At 38.9% G+C, this 20750-nt stretch overlaps 1 protein-coding gene across 2 annotated transcripts; it reads right to left on the bottom strand.

Annotated features, from left to right (window-relative positions):
* Positions 1 to 8826: 8826 nt before the first annotated feature.
* On the bottom strand, positions 8827 to 19033 carry LOC133632405 (zinc finger protein OZF-like). 2 transcript variants are annotated; one of them, XM_062024810.1, is made up of 2 exons: positions 18750 to 19033; positions 8827 to 11647 (listed from the first exon to the last, which is right to left on the bottom strand). In XM_062024810.1, exons 1-2 carry the CDS (start codon positions 18850 to 18852, stop codon positions 10431 to 10433), a joined length of 1320 nt encoding a protein of 439 aa, XP_061880794.1. In that variant the 5' UTR covers positions 18853 to 19033; the 3' UTR covers positions 8827 to 10430. The 2 variants fall into 2 exon arrangements, 1 of the variants encoding a protein (XP_061880794.1); XR_009821680.1 differs by lacking the exon at positions 8827 to 11647 and adding an exon at positions 18362 to 18441 and having other exon boundaries at positions 18750 to 18851.
* Positions 19034 to 20750: the final 1717 nt, after the last annotated feature.

Raw genomic sequence — 20750 nt, 5'->3', positions numbered from 1 at the left:
AGGTTGTACGGTATACCGGTATTAGTATAGTACTGATGATACTAATAAATCATAACCGGTACCAGTGTTTCCCATAAACTGCCAAGATACCTGTGGCGGTGGGGGCGTGGCTATGGGCGTGGTCACCATGACAAAATCGAGCAATTTGCATAATTTACTACAATGATATGATTTTCTCTAAAAAGGCTCAAAAATTTATACTTACTAATTAATAATAACAGTTTTGTTTTAAACGTCCATCCATTTTACAATATAATTACAACACTTTGTGTACATATTTATATACAGATTTGAACAATAAGTTATTCACTGAAATATATTTATTAATTGTGGTTCTTACAAAAAATATATCTTATATAATATAAAAGCTAAAATGTCTCGTAAAGTTCTGCCCCTTTAATTAGTGCATACTAAATAATTTAACTTTAGCCTACTAATACAACCATATTATTTACCAGCAACATAAAGTGAAACAGAGGCAGAGGTGTCCTGCCACAGTCAGTAACAAATAAACAGAAAACAGTAGTGGTCAAATACAAATAAGGCAACAAGAGAAGTATCCTACACTTCTCTTTTGTAAAGTAAATCTGAACAGCCGATATGGGCATCTACATCAACTATATGATTTGCCTGAGAAGCTGGACAGGACAAAAAAAAAAAATATTTTTTTTTTATTTGTGGCGGATGTAATTCTTCCGTGGCGGGCCGCCACAAATAAATTAATGTGTGGGAAACACTGCGGTACTATACTGCCTCTAAAATGTTCCGGTCCGCAACCCCCCTGTCGTCGTCACGTCATGTAATTGCTGGTTTACGAGCAGAGGAGCATGTTCGGCAGCGCACACACACGGAGTACTTACAAGCAGACACGGTGTGTAGACCGAAAAGGGAGAACGGACACATTTTGGCTTAAAAACTAAAGATAAAAGTGAAGTTATAACACTGAAACGCCCTCAGGAAGAGGTGCTTTAAGACATAGCTAGCTAGCCGCTGTCGGCAGTGTTTTAGCTACTTCTAAATCACTAATCCTCGCCTCCATGGCGACAAATAAAGTAAGTTTCTTACAAGTAGGACGAGGAATATCTAAACATGCTTCACTACACACTGTAGCTCACCGGCGTCACAATGTAAACAAACGCCATTGGTGGATCTACACCTGACATCCACTGTAATGATACCAAGTACAGGAGCGTATCTAGACTCTTGCTGACCTACTGCCTTCGGTAATGGCACCATTCCCAAATTATGTCGGCTCTATTGATAACCTCACTAACAACTTTGACGATGCCTTGCGCAAAATTATTGATAGTATAGCACCGCTAAAGCAAAAAAGGGCCCCTAAAAGGCGCACCCCATGGTTTACAGAAGAAATTAGAGCTCATAAATTATCATGTAGAAAACTGGAACGCAAATGGCGCGCAACTAAACTTGAGGTTTTCCATCAAGCATGGAGTGATAGTTTAATAACTTATAAACGCATGCTTACCTTAGCTAAAGCTAAATACTACTCAAATCTCATCCGCCTCAACAAAAACGATCCTAAATTTCTGTTTAGTACAGTAGCATCGCTAACCCAACAAGGGACTCCTCCCAGTAGCTCCACCCACTCGGCAGATGACTTTATGAATTTCTTTAATAAGAAAATTGAACTCATTAGAAAGGAGATTAAAGACAACGCATCCCAGCTACAACTGGGTTCTATTAACACAAATACGACTGTATATACGACGGACATTGCCCTCCAAAATAGTCTCTCTATTTTTGATGAAATAACATTAGAGGAATTATTACAGCGTGTAAGTGGGATAAAACAAACAACATGTTTACTTGACCCACTTCCTGGGAAACTTATCAAGGAACTGTTTGTATTATTAGGTCCATCAGTGTTAAATATTATAAACTTATCACTTTCCTCCGGCACTGTTCCCTTAGCATTCAAAAAAGCGGTTATTCATCCTCTGCTCAAAAGACCTAACCTCGATCCTGATCTCCTGGTAAACTACCGACCGGTCTCCCACCTTCCGTTTATTTCTAAAATTCTCGAAAAAATTGTTGCACAGCAGCTAAATGAACACTTAGTGACTAACAATCTCTGTGAACCTTTTCAATCCGGTTTCAGGGCAAATCACTCTACGGAGACAGCCCTCGCAAAAATGACTAATGATCTATTGCTAACGATGGATTCTGATGCGTCATCTATGTTGCTGCTCCTTGATCTTAACGCCGCTTTCGATACCGTCGATCATAATATTTTATTAGAGCGTATCAAAACACGTATTGGTATGTCAGACTTAGCCTTGTCTTGGTTTAACTCTTATCTTACTGACAGGATGCAGTGCGTCTCCCATAACAATGTGACCTCGGACTATGTCAAGGTAACGTGCGGAGTTCCCCAGGGTTCGGTTCTTGGCCCTGCACTCTTTAGTATTTACATGCTGCCGCTGGGTGACATCATACGCAAATACGGTGTTAGCTTTCACTGTTATGCTGATGACACTCAACTCTACATGCCCCTAAAGCTGACCAACACGCCGGACTGTAGTCAGCTGGAGGCGTGTCTTAATGAAATTAAACAATGGATGTCCGCTAACTTTTTGCAACTCAACGCTAAGAAAACGGAAATGCTGATTATCGGTCCTGCTAGACACCAACATCTATTTAATAATACCACCTTAACATTTGACAACCAAACAATTAAACAAGGAGACTCGGTAAAGAATCTGGGTATTATCTTCGACCCAACTCTCTCGTTTGAGTCACACATTAAGAGTGTTACTAAAACGGCCTTCTTTCATCTCCGTAATATCGCTAAAATTCGTTCCATCTTGTCCACTAGCGACGCTGAGATCATTATTCATGCGTTCGTTACGTCTCGTCTCGATTACTGTAACGTTTTATTTTCGGGCCTCCCTATGTCTAGCATTAAAAGATTGCAGTTGGTACAAAATGCGGCTGCTAGACTTTTGACAAGAACAAGAAAGTTTGATCATATTACGCCTATACTGGCTCACTTGCACTGGCTTCCTGTGCACTTAAGATGCGACTTTAAGGTTTTACTACTTACGTATAAAATATTACACGGTTTAGCTCCAGCCTATCTCGCCGATTGTATTGTACCATATGTCCCGACAAGAAATCTGCGTTCAAAGAACTCCGGCTTATTAGTGATTCCCAGAGCCCAAAAAAAGTCTGCGGGCTATAGAGCGTTTTCTATTCGGGCTCCAGTACTCTGGAATGCCCTCCCGGTAACAGTTAGAGATGCTACCTCAGTAGAAGCATTTAAGTCCCATCTTAAAACTCATTTGTATAATCTAGCCTTTAAATAGACCCCCCCTTTTTTAGACCAGTTGATCTGCCGTTTCTTTTCTTCTCTCCTCTTCTCCCCTGTCCCTTGCGAGGGGGAGTTGCATAGGTCCGGTGGCCATGGATGAAGTGCTGGCTGTCCAGAGTCGGGACCCCGGGTGGACCACTAGCCTGTGCATCGGTTGGGGACATCTCTGCGCTGCTGACCCGTCTCCGCTCGGGATGGTTTCCTGTTGGCCCCGCTGTGGACTGGACTCCCGCTGATGTGTTGGATCCACTGTGGACTGGACTTTCACAATGTTATGTCAGACCCACTCGACATCCGTTGCTTTCGGTCTCCCCTAGAAGGGGGGGGTTACCCACATATGCGGTCCTCTCCAAGGTTTCTCATAGTCATTCACCGACGTCCCACTGGGGTGAGTTTTTCCTTGCCCGTATGTGGGCTCTGTACCGAGGATGTCGTTGTGGCTTGTAAAGCCCTTTGAGACACTTGTGATTTAGGGCTATATAAATAAACATTGATTGATTGATTGATTGATAGTCGATACTACTATGCTTACGTCGAAATTTTTTGGCATCACAACATCTTCTTTTGTTTTTTAAAATTCATACTATGTTTATAAACTCAGGAAATACGTCCCTGGACACATGCGGACTTTGAATATGACCAATGTATGATCCTGTAACTACTTGGTATCGGATTGATACCCACAACTAATGTAAAGTATCAAAAAACAGAAGATTATTACATTTTAACAGATGTGTAGATAGAACATGTTAAAAGATAAAGTAAGCAGACATTAACAGTAAATGAACAAATAGATTAATAATTCATTTTCTACCACTTGTCCCTCATAATGTTGACAAAACAATAGAATATAAATGACACAACATGTTACTGCATATGTCTGAAGCTAAATTAGGAACCTTTGTTTTTTTTGTACTTACTACTAAAAGACAAGTTGTCTACTATGTTTATTATTTTATTTAAGGACAAACTTGTGATAATAAACATATGTTTAATGTACCCTAAGATTTTTTGTTAAAATAAAGCCAATAATGCCATTTTTTGTGGTCCCCTTTATTTAGAAAAGTATCGAAAAAATTTTGGTACAGGTACCAAAATATTGGTATCGGGACAACACTACTTTGAACCCGCAGTGCGGCTAATTTATGGATTTTTCTTCGCTGACAGCCATAACGCAAATAAGAAAACCAAATAAACTAATCAATTACATTGAAAAGGTGTGTTATTGTTTGTGCTATGGCACCATCTTTTGGATGAGTTCGCTCACTGCAGGTGCTGCAGTGTCCTTCCATTTAGTGCTTTCAACTGGAAGAAGTGGTGCCGTTCCATCTTCAAGCAGTCCATAGTGTTTCTACCTGTGTGGACTTTTCATTCCTCACTCCAAGCAACATTTGGAAGTTTTACAATATAATTGAAACGGTTTATACTTGCTAAAACGTCCCATTTGTAACGTCTGTAGGTGTGCTTTCATACATTTTTGTATGTGCTATCGCACTGTAATTAGCTAGTATTCTAACACTTCTACGAGTGTCTGTGTTAGTATTTTTTAACTTACAATGCCATTCTTTTTGTATTGTTTCAGTTTCATAAATTCCTCATTAAATTCACCAAAAACATGACCATGGAGTTATTGAGTTTGTTTAGCTCAGGGGTGTCTTAGGGCCACATTAGGCAAAAAAAATGTGGCAACTCATCAATTTAATATTTGTTCTCCTGTGTGTGTTTTAATGGCTTTTTTTAGTAAAGCTTTTAGCACAAACTCAGCAGCTCAAATGCGTTTACTTCTTCTTTTTGGAACAATCAAGTGTTTGTTGTCAGTGTGTGTCTTCATATCACCTTCAGAGTTGGTTTTGTTGCTCAAAGGTTCTTCAACCTCGTCTTCAGCCTCACTATCTGATAGTGGAGCTAAGAGGTTGTCTACTTGTGGTTTCTCTTCATCATCTTCAGTCTTCACAGAGAGAATACTCAGTGGAAACTTGGTGTAATCAGCTTCCTCTCGTCCTAGAAGACACTCTCCCTCCTGAGTGATGCAGAGTTCCTCCTCTTCCTTTTTAATGCAGGGTGGTTGTGGAGTCTCCTGCTTCAAAGTGGAGCTCCCCCCTAACTGAGGGGAAACTTCTTCTGGATTACCGATCAGCTGATGGACGTCTGAGGAACACAAACACCCTCGATATGTACAAATTACCCGAGCAATTTTCCTTGATCAAATATTCTGAAACCGTCTTTCTTGTCCACAGGATTATTGACCATAAAAAAAAGGTAAAACAACGATGCTTTGACGAACATAAGATTTGAGCAAATGTAGACTGGAAGTAAAAGGGAACTGCACTTTTGGTGGAATTGTGTCTATCATTTGATAGAGTAGATCAGTGTTTTTCAACCTTTTTTGAGCCAAGGCATATTTTTTGCGTTGAAAAAATGCGGAGGCACACCACCAGCAGAAATCATTAAAAAATAAAACTCAGTTGACAGTAAAAAGTTGATGTCGCAATTGTTGGATATGACTTTAAAGCATAACCAAGCATGCATCACTATAGCTCTTTTCTCAAAGTAGGTGTACTGTCACCACCTGTCACATCACACCCTGACTTATTTTGAGTTCATTGCTGTTTTCCTGTGTGTAGTGTTTTAGTTCTTGTCTCGCGCTCCTATTTTGGTGGCTTTTTCTCTTTTATTGGTATTTTCCTGTAGCAGTTTCATGTCTTCCTTTGAGCGATATTTCCCGCATCTACTTTGTTTTAGCAGTCAAGAATATTTCAGTTGTTTTTATCCTTCTTTGTGTGGACACTCTTGATTGTCATGTCATGTTCACTTGTACATTGTCTTTGCTCCACAGTAAGTCTTTGCTGTCGTCCAGCATTCTGTTTTTGTTTACTTTGTAGCCAGTTCAGTTTTAGTTTTGTTCTGCATAGCCTTCCCTAAGCTTCAATGCCTTTTCTTAAATGGTAAATGGGTTGCACTTGTATAGCGCTTTTCTACCTTTTTTTAAGGAACTCAAAGCGCTTTGACACTATTTCCACATTCACCCATTCACACACTGGTTTATTTTTGGTTTAAGCATTAGATACCTTTTTACCTGCACGCTGCCTCCCGCTGTTTCCGACATCTACAAAGCAATTAGCTACCGGCTGCCACCTACTGATATGGAAGAGTATAACATGGTAAGTCCGCCGATCTCCAAAAGCCATTTATCAACAACACCCAGAAATGCTGCCAGCTTCACTGGGCCCGGGCTCATCTAAGATGGACTGATGCAAAGTGAAAAAGTGTTCTGTGGTCTGACGAGTCCACATTTCAAATTGGTTTTGGAAACTGTGGACGTTGTGTTGTGTAAGACAGTGTTAAAAATAAAACAATCAAAAGCAAGGCTTTTGTATAAAGTGAAGTTAGGTTAAATTAAATTATGATTATTATTATTATTAATATTTATCTTACGGTGTATAAAAAATTATACTGAGCAAAATTTAATTGAAATATTGTCCATGTGGCCCTCCAGCAGTGCTCAGGTCGCTCATGCGGCCCCCGGTAAAAATTAATTGCCCACCCCTGAGATACGCTATTGTACATGGTGGTATCATGACAGTGGATGTTAGGTGTAGAGCCCGGAAGAGTTGGTGCTGCAGGGAATTTGTTCTGTAGAGTTTATGTTGCGTTGCGGTGCAAATATCCTTCCAAAATGTGTTTGTCATTGTTGTTTAGTGTGGTTTCACTATATGGCACATGTTTATGACAGTGTTGGCGATGTTTATACTTCCACCCTTAGTGTGACATGTATGGCTGTTGACTAAATATTGCCCTTCATTCGCTCGTGTACAGTGTGTACAAAGTCAAGATGATGGTGTCATTAGTTCACATCTTGGTTAGACTTTGTTAATTATAGATTATATGATTTGTGACATCTTTATTATGTAAAACGGACCAAACTCGCCGCAAATTTAACAACAAGATTGATTTATCTAAGAATTAATTTAAAGATTTAAAGTTGCCATCAATCCCACGTGGGTGCTCGGCATTGTCCGTAGGTGCTCGGGCCCCACGGGATCGGCGCCTATGCTGGGCTGCACTTCCGAGCTGTGTAAGGGAAAGAGGCACAACGCTGATTGGAAATTAATTACGTCGTGACCGTGGAACAGGAGGTTTCACACACACGCGGACACAACACGCACACAAAGTACACAAACACACACATTCTCAGACACACAGGATCACGGTCAATAAAGGCGGATTCACGCAGGATTATACCAAGTATCGTTGCTTGCCTACTGTTTACTACTGCGGTAACTTCTAACAGACATTTCCGCCATTTTGGATCGAGGTTCTTTGTTTACATTGTTCAACAAAATCGGCTAATTTCTATTTTTAGGGCTCGGAATTCAAATAGCTTTCAAATGAGGGAACGCAACACACTCACCTTCATCTTCGCTTTTCAGATTGTTCTCCGTTGGTGGCGCTGATTCTCTTTCATGTTCTCTTTTAGCGGACGTCGCCATCTTAGCATAGCAGTAGTCGTCCATCTTCTATCACGTCTTCAACCTTCACTTCAGATAAAACGCCATCGCTCCACACTCAAAGTCCGTTTCCTGGGCTTAAGAAAAGGTGAATAGTTGAGGTATTTGATGCTATTTTTGAATCTATAAGATCGTAAATGTGAAACTTCTCCGGAAAGCCACGCCGCTTAGTCCGCCATCTTGGACTTTCTGCTTTCGATGAGTTTACGCATGCGCCAGAAGCTTGCAGCTTCCGGTCATACACAATCGACAACAGCACTTTAAAAAATAAAATACCTTTTAAATAACTAGCGGCCCTTTTCCTATTTTCTTACATTTCTGGCTCATAATTGAAGTGCTCTTTATCGCAAAAACATTTTTGTTATCAAAATACTTTGGAGATAGAAATTAAACAAAAATTGACAATGTTGTATTCTGTCTTTTAGTGGGTTCAAGCAAACGGCAAGTTGTTTGACAAAGTAAATCTTGTGAAAGTGTGAAACTAATAAAATAAGCAAACATAACTTACAATTATTTACATTATTATATATATATATATATATATATACATTATACAATTATTATTTTATTACAATTACAATGGGCTCTGTACCGAGGATGTCGTTGTGGCTTGTACAGCCCTTTGAGACACTTGTGATTTAGGGCTATATAAATAAACATTGATTGATTGATTGATTGAATTAGTCTGACATCCAAAAAAGAAAATTTCACAAACATATCAGAAGTAATCATACCTCGTTGACCTCATAAACTCCAAGGGAATAAAGTTTATTTTCAATCCGAGACTCCATTAACGTCTTCCACATCAAACACTTGTCGTCTCATGCTGCTTCCTTAATTCCCTCACATATTAATTGTCCCCCCAACAACGTGACCAAACCGGAATCAAAAATTATATTCCCCACTCAATTGACATTGGTTTGTAACACAAATAAAGTTAAAATAAACTTGCATGAAATGACCCAAGGAAATACCTTTTTAATCACATTACGTGTACAATATGAACTTATCTTTATGCATTGTATTTATTTATTCTCACCAACTACGACATTATATATCAAATACACATGTTGCTTCTGTCAGCAGCTACACTGACATTGATGTGTCTCTGAGAACTGAACACATTTTTATAACTTATAACAAAATGTGTTTATACAGTAACCTGCTCACATGAGTCACATTACAGCAGGGGTGTCAAACTCATTTTAGCTCAGGGGCCGCATGGAGGAAAATCTATTTCCACGTGGGCGTGACGGGTAAAATCATGGCATGATAACTTAAAAATACGAGTATGACAACTTCAGATGGTTTTCTTTATTTTACTTCGGCCCAAAATAGAACAAGCACATTCTGAAAATGTGCATATCACAAATAATCCTCTTGACAAAACACTTCAAGTTAGTTGAACATTTAGAGGAAAAAAATGGTGCATTTTCAAAAACACCTTGAAGAACAAAATGAATTTAGACTTAATCTCAGTGTTTCTACAAAGCAATTAAATTTTAATTCACAACCCATCTAGGATTGAACAAAAAACTAAATAAAGCATGAATAAAAACTATTCTATGCATCAACTACCTCATTTGTCATTTCCACATATTAATCCTGTGCTGACTCAACAAACCATACAAACTGAGGTAGAAACTATTCAAGAGTGTTGAGTTACTTCCTGTCTTCTAGACATAATGTGTATTGATAGAAAAATAAAAGCAGTGCAATGTGTGAACAATTTCAACAAAGCACAAATAAAAAGTTAAAAGACTGACAGTATTGCAGTAAATCACACACTGTTCACTTTCTTTACATTTGCACAGAAGACAATCATTTTCACAGAACTATATCAGTGTGCAGTGTCTCATGCTGCATTTTAAGTGGGGTTACTGATTGCTTATTTTACTCCTGTTTTACGTTGGGTGGAGGGGGAGGAGTCACAACCCCGCTTTACCGTGTACCTCTTGCTTGGTATACTTGCTCGCCCCGGTATAAACTATTTGCTTGCCTAACAGAATTGCTACTGCGACATCCAGTGGACACAATTAGAACAGCAGTTTCTTTCATTAAAAATGCAGCTGCATTTTACACTTCGCAAACTCATCTCGCAGGCCGGATTGAACCTGTTATGCCCGAATGTTGAGGGAGGTGGGGGTTGGGTTGTGGGTGTTGGGGGTTAATTGTTCATATGTCTCTGATTTGCACATCAATCAGTCTGAAGAGTAAAAGTTGGCAGTTTGTTATGCAAACAGTTACCCAGCATCACTTATGCGTCAACGTCAGTTTTGATACATCTCAACTTTGCAGTTTAAAAGGGTGTAGTGCAGGTTTTTGAGCGTGCACAAACTTGACACATGAGGCCCCAGGTCCCTGGACTGAAGAAGGAGTAACCAAGCACTTGAAGCATCATCTATCTTACTGTTCAGGAAGGTTTCAGATACAGAGAAGACATGGGGTCATGAGTGGATAAGATTATGCTCCAAATAATCCAAGTTTGTATGAATACCTCAGATATTTGTGAAAGAAGCAGTGAGGAGGTCCTGGGTAGGGTGGATGTCACCACATATGAGCAACATACCACAACCTAAACAGCTAATTGGTTATTTTCCCTTGTGTGTTCTTATGTGTTTTTCTGCGGCTGCATTATTTGTGAACCTTTTACAGCACACCGAACAACTAAATGTTTTTTCTCCAGTGTGTGTTCTCATGTGTCGAGTCAATTTGCTCCTAACAGAAAAGCTTCTGCCACAAAGTGAACACTTATTAGGTTTTTCACCTGTGTGTGTTCTCATGTGTTCAATAAAAGTGCTCTTAACAGAAAAGCTTTTGCCGCACACTGAACAACTAAATGGTTTTTCACCTGTGTGTGTTCTCATGTGTTCAATCAAACTCCTCTTAACAGAAAATGTTGTGCCACAAACTGAACACTTACAAGGTTTCTCACCAGTGTGTGTTCTCATGTGTACAGTCATTTTCATCTTAACAGAAAATGTTGTGCCACAAACTGAACACTTAAATGGTTTTTCACCTGTGTGTGTTCTCATGTGGGGAGTCAAATAGTTATTACGAGAAAAGCTTTTCCCACAAACTGAACAATTAAATGGTTTTTCACCTGTGTGTGTTCTCATGTGTTGTGTCAATGAACTATTTAGAGAAAAGCTTTTGCCGCAAACTGAACAACTAAATGGTTTTTCACCTGTGTGTGTTCTCATGTGTTGAGTCAAATGTCTCTTAATAGAACAACTTTTTCCACAAACTGAACAATTAAATGGTTTTTCACCTGTGTGTGTTCTCATGTGTTGAGTCAAATCGCTATTTTGAGAAAAGCCTTTGCCACAAACTGAACAACTAAATGGTTTTTCACCTGTGTGTGTTCTCATGTGTCGAGTTAAATTGCTATTTCGAGAAAAGCTTTTGTCACAAACTGAACAGCTCAAACATGTTTTACCTCTCTTCTTTGTAGAGCATTCAGAGTGTTTGTTGTCAGTGTGAGTCCTCATATCACCTTCACAGTCTGTATCGCTACTCAAAGGGTCTTCAACCTCGTCTTCAGCCTCACTATCTGATAGTGGAGCCAAGAGGTTGTCTACTTGTGGTTTCTCTTCATCATCTTCAGTCTTCACAAAGATAATACTCTGTGGAAACTTGGTGTAATCAGCTTCCTCTCGTCCTAGAAGACACTCTCCCTCCTGAGTGATGCAGAGTTCCTCCTCTTCCTTTTTAATGCAGGGTGGTTGTGGAGTCTCCTGCTTCAAAGTGGAGCTCCCCCCTAACTGAGGGGAAACTTCTTCTGGATTACCGATCAGCTGCTGGACGTCTGACACAAAGACAAACAAAAACACACTTATTCTATGTACTGTATGTGTGTGTACTGGCCAAATGTATGGAGAATCGGGATGACTGGAAGCAACGATGGAAGGCTCGTCTGAGGACGACCTAGAGAGAGAGAGAGATGTGTGTGTAGTGTTTCATGGCCATTCATTTAGTGCTTTGCTAGAATGATGGATCATTTTTTACATGACTTGCCATAGACTCAGAAAAGTTCAGCTAGAATCACAGAAAGTAGAAAACATCTGCTTCGATGGACATTAGGATACTACAAACTAACAGTGGGGAAAAAGTCAATATTGAAATACATCGCACAACCAAAAAAGATAATTTCTATCTCAAATAAGTCTGTAGTTAAAAAGTAGAGGACTTTTTTTAGATACCAAATGCAAGAAATTTGATCCACTTTCTGTACAATTGTAATGATCATTGGAAATATTTTGTTTTTGACACAGTTTGTCCAAAAAATTATTACTGGCATCGAGTGTACTTATTTACAGTTATTTTAAGTAGTTTTTAAATTTTTCAATGACTTTGTAAAAATGGCAGTAAAACTCCATGTCACAATATTACAATAGACTATTGTATCGTGACTCAAGTACCGTGATACATAGTTTATCGTGAAGTCCTTTCCAATACCTCGTCTAGGGCTGGACAATTATGGCAAAACATAATAATCACAATTATTTTGAGTGATTTTGGAATCACGACAAATAACACCATTATTTATAAATTTGAAAACATAAAAACTAAATTGTAAATATAATCTAAAAGAACAACCAGATATACATTAGTAACAAATGAATTACACGTAAACTAACAATCATAGTAACAATAAATTAAAATGATTATAACAACATGGCACAGGGGTTAGTGCATGTGCCTCACAATACGAAAGTCCTGAGTAGTCCTGGGTTCAATCCCGGGCTCGGGATCTTTCTGTGTGGAGTTTGCATGTTCTCCCCGTGACTGTGTGGGTTCCCTCCGGGTACTCCGGCTTCCTCCCACCTCCAAAGACATGCACCTGGGGATAAGTTGATTGGCAACACTAAATGGTCCCTAGTGTGTGAATGTGAGTGTGAATGTTGTCTGTCTATCTGTGTTGGCCCTGCGATGAGGTGGCGACTTGTCCAGGGTGTACCCCGCCTTCCGCCCGAATGCAGCTGAGATTGGCTCCAGCACCCCCCGCGACCCCAAAAGGGACAAGCGGTAGAAAATGGATGGATGGATAGCAATATGTTTTTTTTGTTTTTTTTCCAGCCATTGATTAGCAGTCTATGTTCTCTCTTTGTAGCGTTTGATGGACGCTACGTCACTACATGGGTGGAAAAATAGCTAAGCTACAGGAATCACTACAGGTTCAAAAAGGAGCGAGGCTAACGCCACGCTACTGGGAACTGTAGTTAAGCTACATAGCGTCGCTGATTCTAACTCGTAAATAAACGCTAGCAAAAGTCAGCTAACAATGCAGGTAACGGGGAAGCACTCTATTTCACCTATAAAAAACTAAGAAATATCCAAAAGCTTCCAACAACTTTTTATATACACACACTGTAAGTATATATGTACTGTAATAACAGGCAAATTTATAATAACATATAATTTTTTACGTATTTTCATAATTTTTTAACATTTTAAGAAAATGGCGGCGCATTATTTTCACAGACGCATCACAACGTTCGCTATTTCCTTCAACACCACCACCAACTATTACTAATAAAGGCAGACTTCATGAGTGCCATCAAAGAAGACGTTGGGACAAATTATGATCCAGAACCTTATATTTTTGAGCCTGAATATAAGGAGGATGAGCTACAAGTTTTAGAAGCTGAGTGATAAGCAGATCAAGCAATTAGCACTATAGCTAAGTGCTAAACAAAAAATACAAAGTATGAACATAACTCATTTCTGTAGAAACTGCCCAAATGCTGAAATTGAACTAAAATGCTGATGGAATAGGGCTGGGCAATATGGCCAAAAAAATGATCTCGATTAACATCACTTTTTTTTAAATTAAAGGCAGATTGTCCCGTGCAGGATAATAGCGAGTACAGTTGCATCCCTACTATTTACTACCACAGTATCTTGTAACAGACATTTCCGCCATGTTTGATGGAGGTAATATATGCTCACAGCTGACAACTGTCATTTTGTTCATATCTATAATTGTGTTTACTAGAGGTGTAACGGTACAGGTCACCCACACTTCGGTCCGTACCTGGTTTTAGGACCACAGTTTTGCTTCTTTTCTGTACATTTCGTGGGGGTAAAGAAAACAACCTTTTTTTTTTGCTTGTCATCACAAACACTCTGCAGGAAACAAAGTATCAGTGGTGTACTGAATACTGTAGGACTTTTATTTCAAGTTAACATTTACTAAACAATATTTTCAAATAATAAATTATTTATATTCTTTAATTATTTTACCAGCGCTTGGAAAAACGCCCCGATTGTGGAGTTTTAAATTTAATAAAAGTAAATTAAAGTGCAGTTTGAATTTGAGGTACTGTAAAATAATGTGTACCAACACATTAAACAAGTTTCATGATTATTTCAGGGACAAAATGTTTTTATCCACAAACTCAAAAATGATTTAAAAAAGAGTGTCTGCAGAGTTTTTAGCACAACAATATTTACATGTAAAAATGCCTTTTTCTGATTAAATTAGTGGGTGTGTTTAATCTCCCAGTTAGGACGAATACAGTAGTTCACTCACACACACATGCTGTCATTGCCTGCAAGTCCACAATCGGGGCAGAATTAGTGTGAGCTGCAGCAGATAGTGAAACTGAAGTCTGTCACTAAAGTTGCTGCTTCTTTTCAATGCTGTGTTTCAACTTCTATGCTAGTGTTAGTCATATTTCTTCATTTGATTATTCTGGGCTGCATCGGCGCCAATCTACATTTCTGCCAGTGGGTGCTCGGTGTGTGTGTGCATACCAATATTTTGGTACCGGTACTGGTACCAAAAGTATTTCGGTACTTTTCGGTGCTTTTCTAAATAAAGGGGACCACAAAAAATGTCATTATTGGCTTTATTTTAACAAAAAAAAGTCTGAAGGTACATTAAACATATGTTTATTATTGCAAGTTTGTCCTTAAATAAAATAGTGAACATACTAGACAACTTGTCTTTTAGTAGTAAGTAAACAAACTAAGACTCCTAATTTAGCTGCTGACATATGCAGTAACATATTGTGTCATTTATACACCTATTATTTTGTCTACATTAATAAGGACAAGCGGTAGAAAATGTATTATCAATCTACTTGTTCATTTACTGTTAATATCTGCTTATTTTCTCTTTTAATAAGTTCTATCTACACTTCTGTTAAAATGTAATAATCACTTTTCTTCTGTTGTTTGATACTTTACATTACTTTTGGATGATACCACAAATTTGGGTATCTATCCGATACCAAGTAGTTACAGGATCATACATTGGCAGTGTTGGGACTAACGGTAACTAGTAGTCTAATGCGTTATTTTTTATATTCAGTAACTCAGTTACTGTTACTACATGATGCGTTACTGCGTTATTTTACGTTATTCGCAGTATCGGCTAGAAACTGAGAATATCTGAGTGTGTTTTAATGGAGAACTGCAGTGTCGTCCTTCTGAATCTTCCTCTGTCACAAGAGGCGCGCTGTGTGTGTTACTTTTCAAAGTAACATATTACTTTTTGGTGTAAGTAACTGAGTTAGTAACTGAGTTACTTTTGAAATAAGGTAACTAGTAACTGGTTTTCCGTAATTAACCCAACACTGTACATTGGTCATATTCAAAGTCCTCATGTGTCCGGGGACATATTTACTGAGTTTATAAACATAATATACATTTAAAAAAACGAAAGAAGGTTTTGTGATGTTAAAAAATATCGATGTAATCATAGTAGTATCGACTAGATACGCCAGACCTGGGCATTGTGCGTCCCTGTCCGGCCCGTGTGAGGCCAATCATGAATTACAAAATACATTTAAAAAAGTATCTATGTCGAGTCTATTATTAGATACTCAAAGCGCTCACAGAGAAGTGAGAACCCATCATTCATTCACACCTGGTGGTGGTAAGCTACATTTGTAGCCACAGCTGCCCTGGGGTAGACTGACAGAAGCGAGGCTGCCAATTTGCACCTCCGACCACCACCTATCATTCTTTCATCATTCATTCACCAGTGTGAGTGGCACCGGGGGCAAGGGTGAAGTGTCCTGCCCAAGGACACAACGGCAGCGATTTGGATGTCAAGAGGCGGGGAGCAAACCTGCAACCCTCAGGTTTCTGGCACGGCCGCTCTACCCACTGCGCCATGCATAAAAAGATATCCAAGGAATTGAGAATGCCAATCAGCAGTGTTCAAACGCTGATCAAGAAGTGGAAAATGAGGGATTCAGGTAGACCAGCAAAGATTTCTACCACAACAGCCAGGAAAATTGTTCGAGATGCAAAGAAAAATCCACAAATAACTTCAGCCTATTTTTCTTCAAGTGCCTCCTTATTGTGCATCTTGAAACAGCCACACCACCATTTTTTAGAGAGTCCTGTATTTCAGCTGAAGTTATTTGTCGATTTTTCTTTGCATCTCGAACAATTTTTCTGGCAGTTGTGGTTGAAATCTTTGCTGGTCTACCTGAATCCCTCATTTTCCACTTCTTAATCAGCGTTTGAACACTGCTGATTGGCATTCTCAATTCCTTGGATATCTTTTTATACCCCTTTCCTATCTTATGCAGTTCAATTACCTTTTCTCGCAGATCCTTTGACAATTATTTTGCCTTCCCCATGACTCAGAATCCAGAAACCTCTGTGCAGCACTGGATGAAAGATGCAATGGTCTGTCAGAAGCCCAGAAACTCACTGACCTTTTATACACACACATTAATTACAAACAAACAGGTCACAGGTGAGGATTGGAACCTTGATTAGACATTCAAACCTGTTTGTGTCAACTTTTGTGCATGTTATCAGATCAAAGTCACTGGGGTATGTAAACTTTTGATCTAGGTCATTTGGGTACTTTCTTTTGTCATTTTGATTTAAAAAGAGTAAACACAGTTTTTTGCCAATAAATAGCTTCACACAACCATTAAGCATGAGTGGAAGAAAGGTTTTTGTGTTATCATTCATATTCTCTGAAGAATGGCCAAGAAATCATAAATCCTCCCAGGGTATGTAAACTTATGAGCACAACTGTATATATATATATATATATATATATATATATATATATATATATATATATATATATATATATATATATATATATATATATATATATATATATATATATATATGTATATATAAATATATATAAATATATATATATATATATATATATATATATATATATATATATATATATATATATATATATATATATATATATATATATATATGAAAGACTTAAAAGTATACTAGAAGATGTTGTGGATCATGTTGACTATTGGTCCTCCTAATTGTCAATCATTCTGGTGATGTTACGTAAGGACATATATATATATCAAATAAAACAAATGGCTTATCGATAAGCTATTTTTTATTTATTTATTACAATGCCAAAATAGGCCTAACAACGCCAATGGTTGTAATTCTGTAGCACTTTGAGATTTGGAATCAAATGTAAAGTAGATTACAAATACAATCTATTATATATATATATATATATATATATATATATATATATATATATATATATATATATATATATATATATATATATATATATATATATATATATATATCCTTACGTAACATCACCAGAATGATTGACAATTAGGAGGAACAATAGTCAACATGATCCACCCAGAAATAAATAAAACAAATGGCTTATCAATAAGCCATTTAAAAAAAATAAAAAATGTTTTAATATTTATTTACATGTAACATTATTCTCCTACTCACCTTTCCAGTAGAGGCCTCTCCCCTCTCACTTTCTGTGCTCCTCTGCCCTGACTCCTACAGGTCAATAGGGGTTGTGGAGTGATTATTATTATTATTATCTACTGATAATAGTCATATGTGAATGAGCTCAGCTCCTGTTCTCCTCCATGTGTAAAGTGAGAAACACAGCTGATGCTCCAGAAGGAAGTAACCCCAAAGATAGCAAATGGTAAAAAACAGTGCACATTTAACTTTATAAATAACCAGGACCTTCATGATGCATTTCAGGCTAACTAGCTAACTAAGTAGCAGCATTGTTTTAGAGCGGGAATGTAACTTTTTGTCAAACACAGACCTGGTGTAAAGTGGAGCTAATACATTTTACTACAAGCAGTGATGAATACTTACTTTCTTGAAAACGTTTCTTATGTCCATTTTGCATCTGTTCACGTTCTTGTTCTGCAATGCTGTGTGCTAATGTGCTTCGTACACCTGCAGGAGTCCGCAAGCAGGGTCGCAGAGAAAATGCGGCCTGGATTTTGAGTGATGTGGGCATTTTCTATATGAACAAGTGGAATGGATTGGATACTGACGCACTAAAGGGGCTCTCTACCTTACGCTATGAAGTGAGGGGAAACTAAGTGAATAATGACAGGTTACATGATTATTTATTTAAACTCATATTCGGGCCACTTTATAATGAATATGCCGGCATGTATTTGTAAAAAAATATATATTTATATATATAAAACACCAAATGATTTAGGGGGGCTCAAACCCCCCTAAAATAGGCCAAACAACGCCAATGTTGCCATCAATCCCATGTGGGTGCTCGGCGTTGTCCGTAGGTGCTCGGGCCCCGAAGCACCCACGGGATCGGCGCCTATGCTGGGCTGCACTTCCGAGCTGTGTAAGGGAAAGAGGCACAACGCTGATTGGACATTAATTACGTCGTGACCGTGGAACAGGAGGTTTCGCACACACACACGGACACAAACACACACAGGATCACGGTCAATAAAGGCGGATTCACGCAGGATTATACCAAGTATCGTTGCTTGCCTACTGTTTACTACTGCGGTAACTTCTAACAGACATTTCCGCCATTTTGGATCGAGGTTCTTTGTTTACATTGTTCAACAAAGTCGGTTAATTTCTATTTTTAGGGCTTGGAATTCAAATAGCCTTCAAATGAGGGAACGCAACACACTCACCTTCATCTTCACTTTTCAGATTGTTCTCCGTTGGTGGCGCTGATTCTCTTTCATGTTCTCTTTTAGCGGACGTCGCCATCTTAGCATAGCAGTAGTCGTCCATCTTCTATCACGTCTTCAATCTTCACTTCAGATAACACGCCATCGCGCCACACTCAAAGTCCGTTTCCTGGGTTTAAGAAAAGGCGAATAGTTGAGGTATTTGATGCTATTTTTGAATCTATAGGATCGTAAATGTGAAACTTCTCCGGAAAGCCACGCCGCTTAGTCCGCCATCTTGGACTTTCCGCTATACCACTGTTCCATGTGTTTGCGCATGCGCCAAAAGTTTGCAACTTCCGATCGACAACTGCACTTTAAAAAATAAAATACATTTTAAATAACTAGCGGCCCTTTTCATCTTTTCTTACATTTCTGGCTCATAATTGAAGTGCTCCTTATCGCGAAAACCTTTTTTGATATCAAAATACTTTGGAGATAGAAATGAAACAAAAATCGACAATGTTGTATTCTGTCTTTTAGTGGGTTCAAGCAAACGGCAAGTTGTTTGACAAAGTAAGTGTTGTGAAAGTGTGAAACTCACACTACCCCAGTATACATTTTCAACATTATAGCATTTCACCCTTCTGACGTTTTTTCCTCTTGACTTTTATCAGTAATATCCTCATTGAACGATGACTTGTACTCGACCTCGGACCAACTGCACTCAGTGAGGAAACAAACACGCTCACATAAATATTGCTCTTATTGCAAGCATAGACAGCAGAACACTTCTATTTTCACTTTTGTACACTGACTTTAGTTATCTGCTGCACTGACAAGATGCCTGCTCGGTCCAGTCTGCATGGATGAGCGAGGATGCGTCTAAGGAGACTGAGGTGTCCGATACCTGCTCATTCAGCCAAGACACCATGAACTTTGTCCATCCCGGTGCTCAGTGCCAGCTCCGCAGCCCTGTCTCTTCATCCACATCTCCTCCAGTTTCTCCAAACGGACTCTGGTGTGGCAGAGACCCAGCAGCTGGTCTCCATGGCCAAAATAGGCTCCCAGGAGGCATATCCAGAAGTCCACAAAAAAGCACTACAGAAGTCATGAAAGTGCCACCCCTTGTCACACAGTCCCAAAGGGTCCTGAACCATAAGGCAAACAAATATATATATATAATAACACATGAAAACAAGAGGGAATCACAAAAGGATGACACAAGAGCACAGAGCTCCTAGCAACAGCAGCCACTACAGCGGCGCACTGCCTTCCTGCGCCGGTCAAAACCAACACTGTGATTAATCATCATTCATTTATGGTAACGCATTAAAGCCCTATACTGAAAGCCACTACTACCGACCACGCAGTCTGATAGTTTATATATCAATGATGAAATCTTAACATTGAAACACATGCCAATACGGCCGGGTTAACTTATAAAGTGCAATTTTAAAATTCCCGCCACACTTCCGGTTGAAAAACTCCTTTGGATATGATTTATGCGCGTGACGTCACAAAATCCACGGAAGTGGTTGGACCCCATCTGACCCGATACAAAAACCTCTTGTTTTTTTCGACAAAATTCCACAGTATTCTGGACATCTGTGTTGGTGGATCTTTTGCAATTTGTTTAATGAACAATGGAGGCTGCAAAGAAGAACGTTGTAGGTGGGATCGATCGGTGTATTAGCGGCTAAGTACAATACTTACAGCAACACAACAAGGACTACTTACTACGCCTAGCCGATGCTTGCCGCCAAACCCACGGATGAAGTCCTTCGTCGCGCCGTCGATCGCTGGAACGCAGGTGAGCACGGCTGTTGATGGGAAGATGAGGGCTGGCTGGCGTAGGTGGAGCGCTAATGTTTTTATCATAGTTCTGTGAGGTCCGGTTGCTAAGTTGCTAAATTAGCCTTAGCGTCGTTAGCAACAGCATTGTTAAGCCTTACCAGGCTGAGAATTTTGAACCGTGTAGTTACATGTACATGGTTTAATAGTATTGTTGATCTTCTGTCT

Source organism: Entelurus aequoreus, linkage group LG17, assembly GCF_033978785.1.
Source record: "Entelurus aequoreus isolate RoL-2023_Sb linkage group LG17, RoL_Eaeq_v1.1, whole genome shotgun sequence".
In the NCBI taxonomy this organism is placed as follows: Eukaryota; Metazoa; Chordata; class Actinopteri; order Syngnathiformes; family Syngnathidae; genus Entelurus; species Entelurus aequoreus.
Note: the sequence above shows the minus strand (reverse complement) of the source record. Positions and strands in the feature narration are given on the sequence as shown.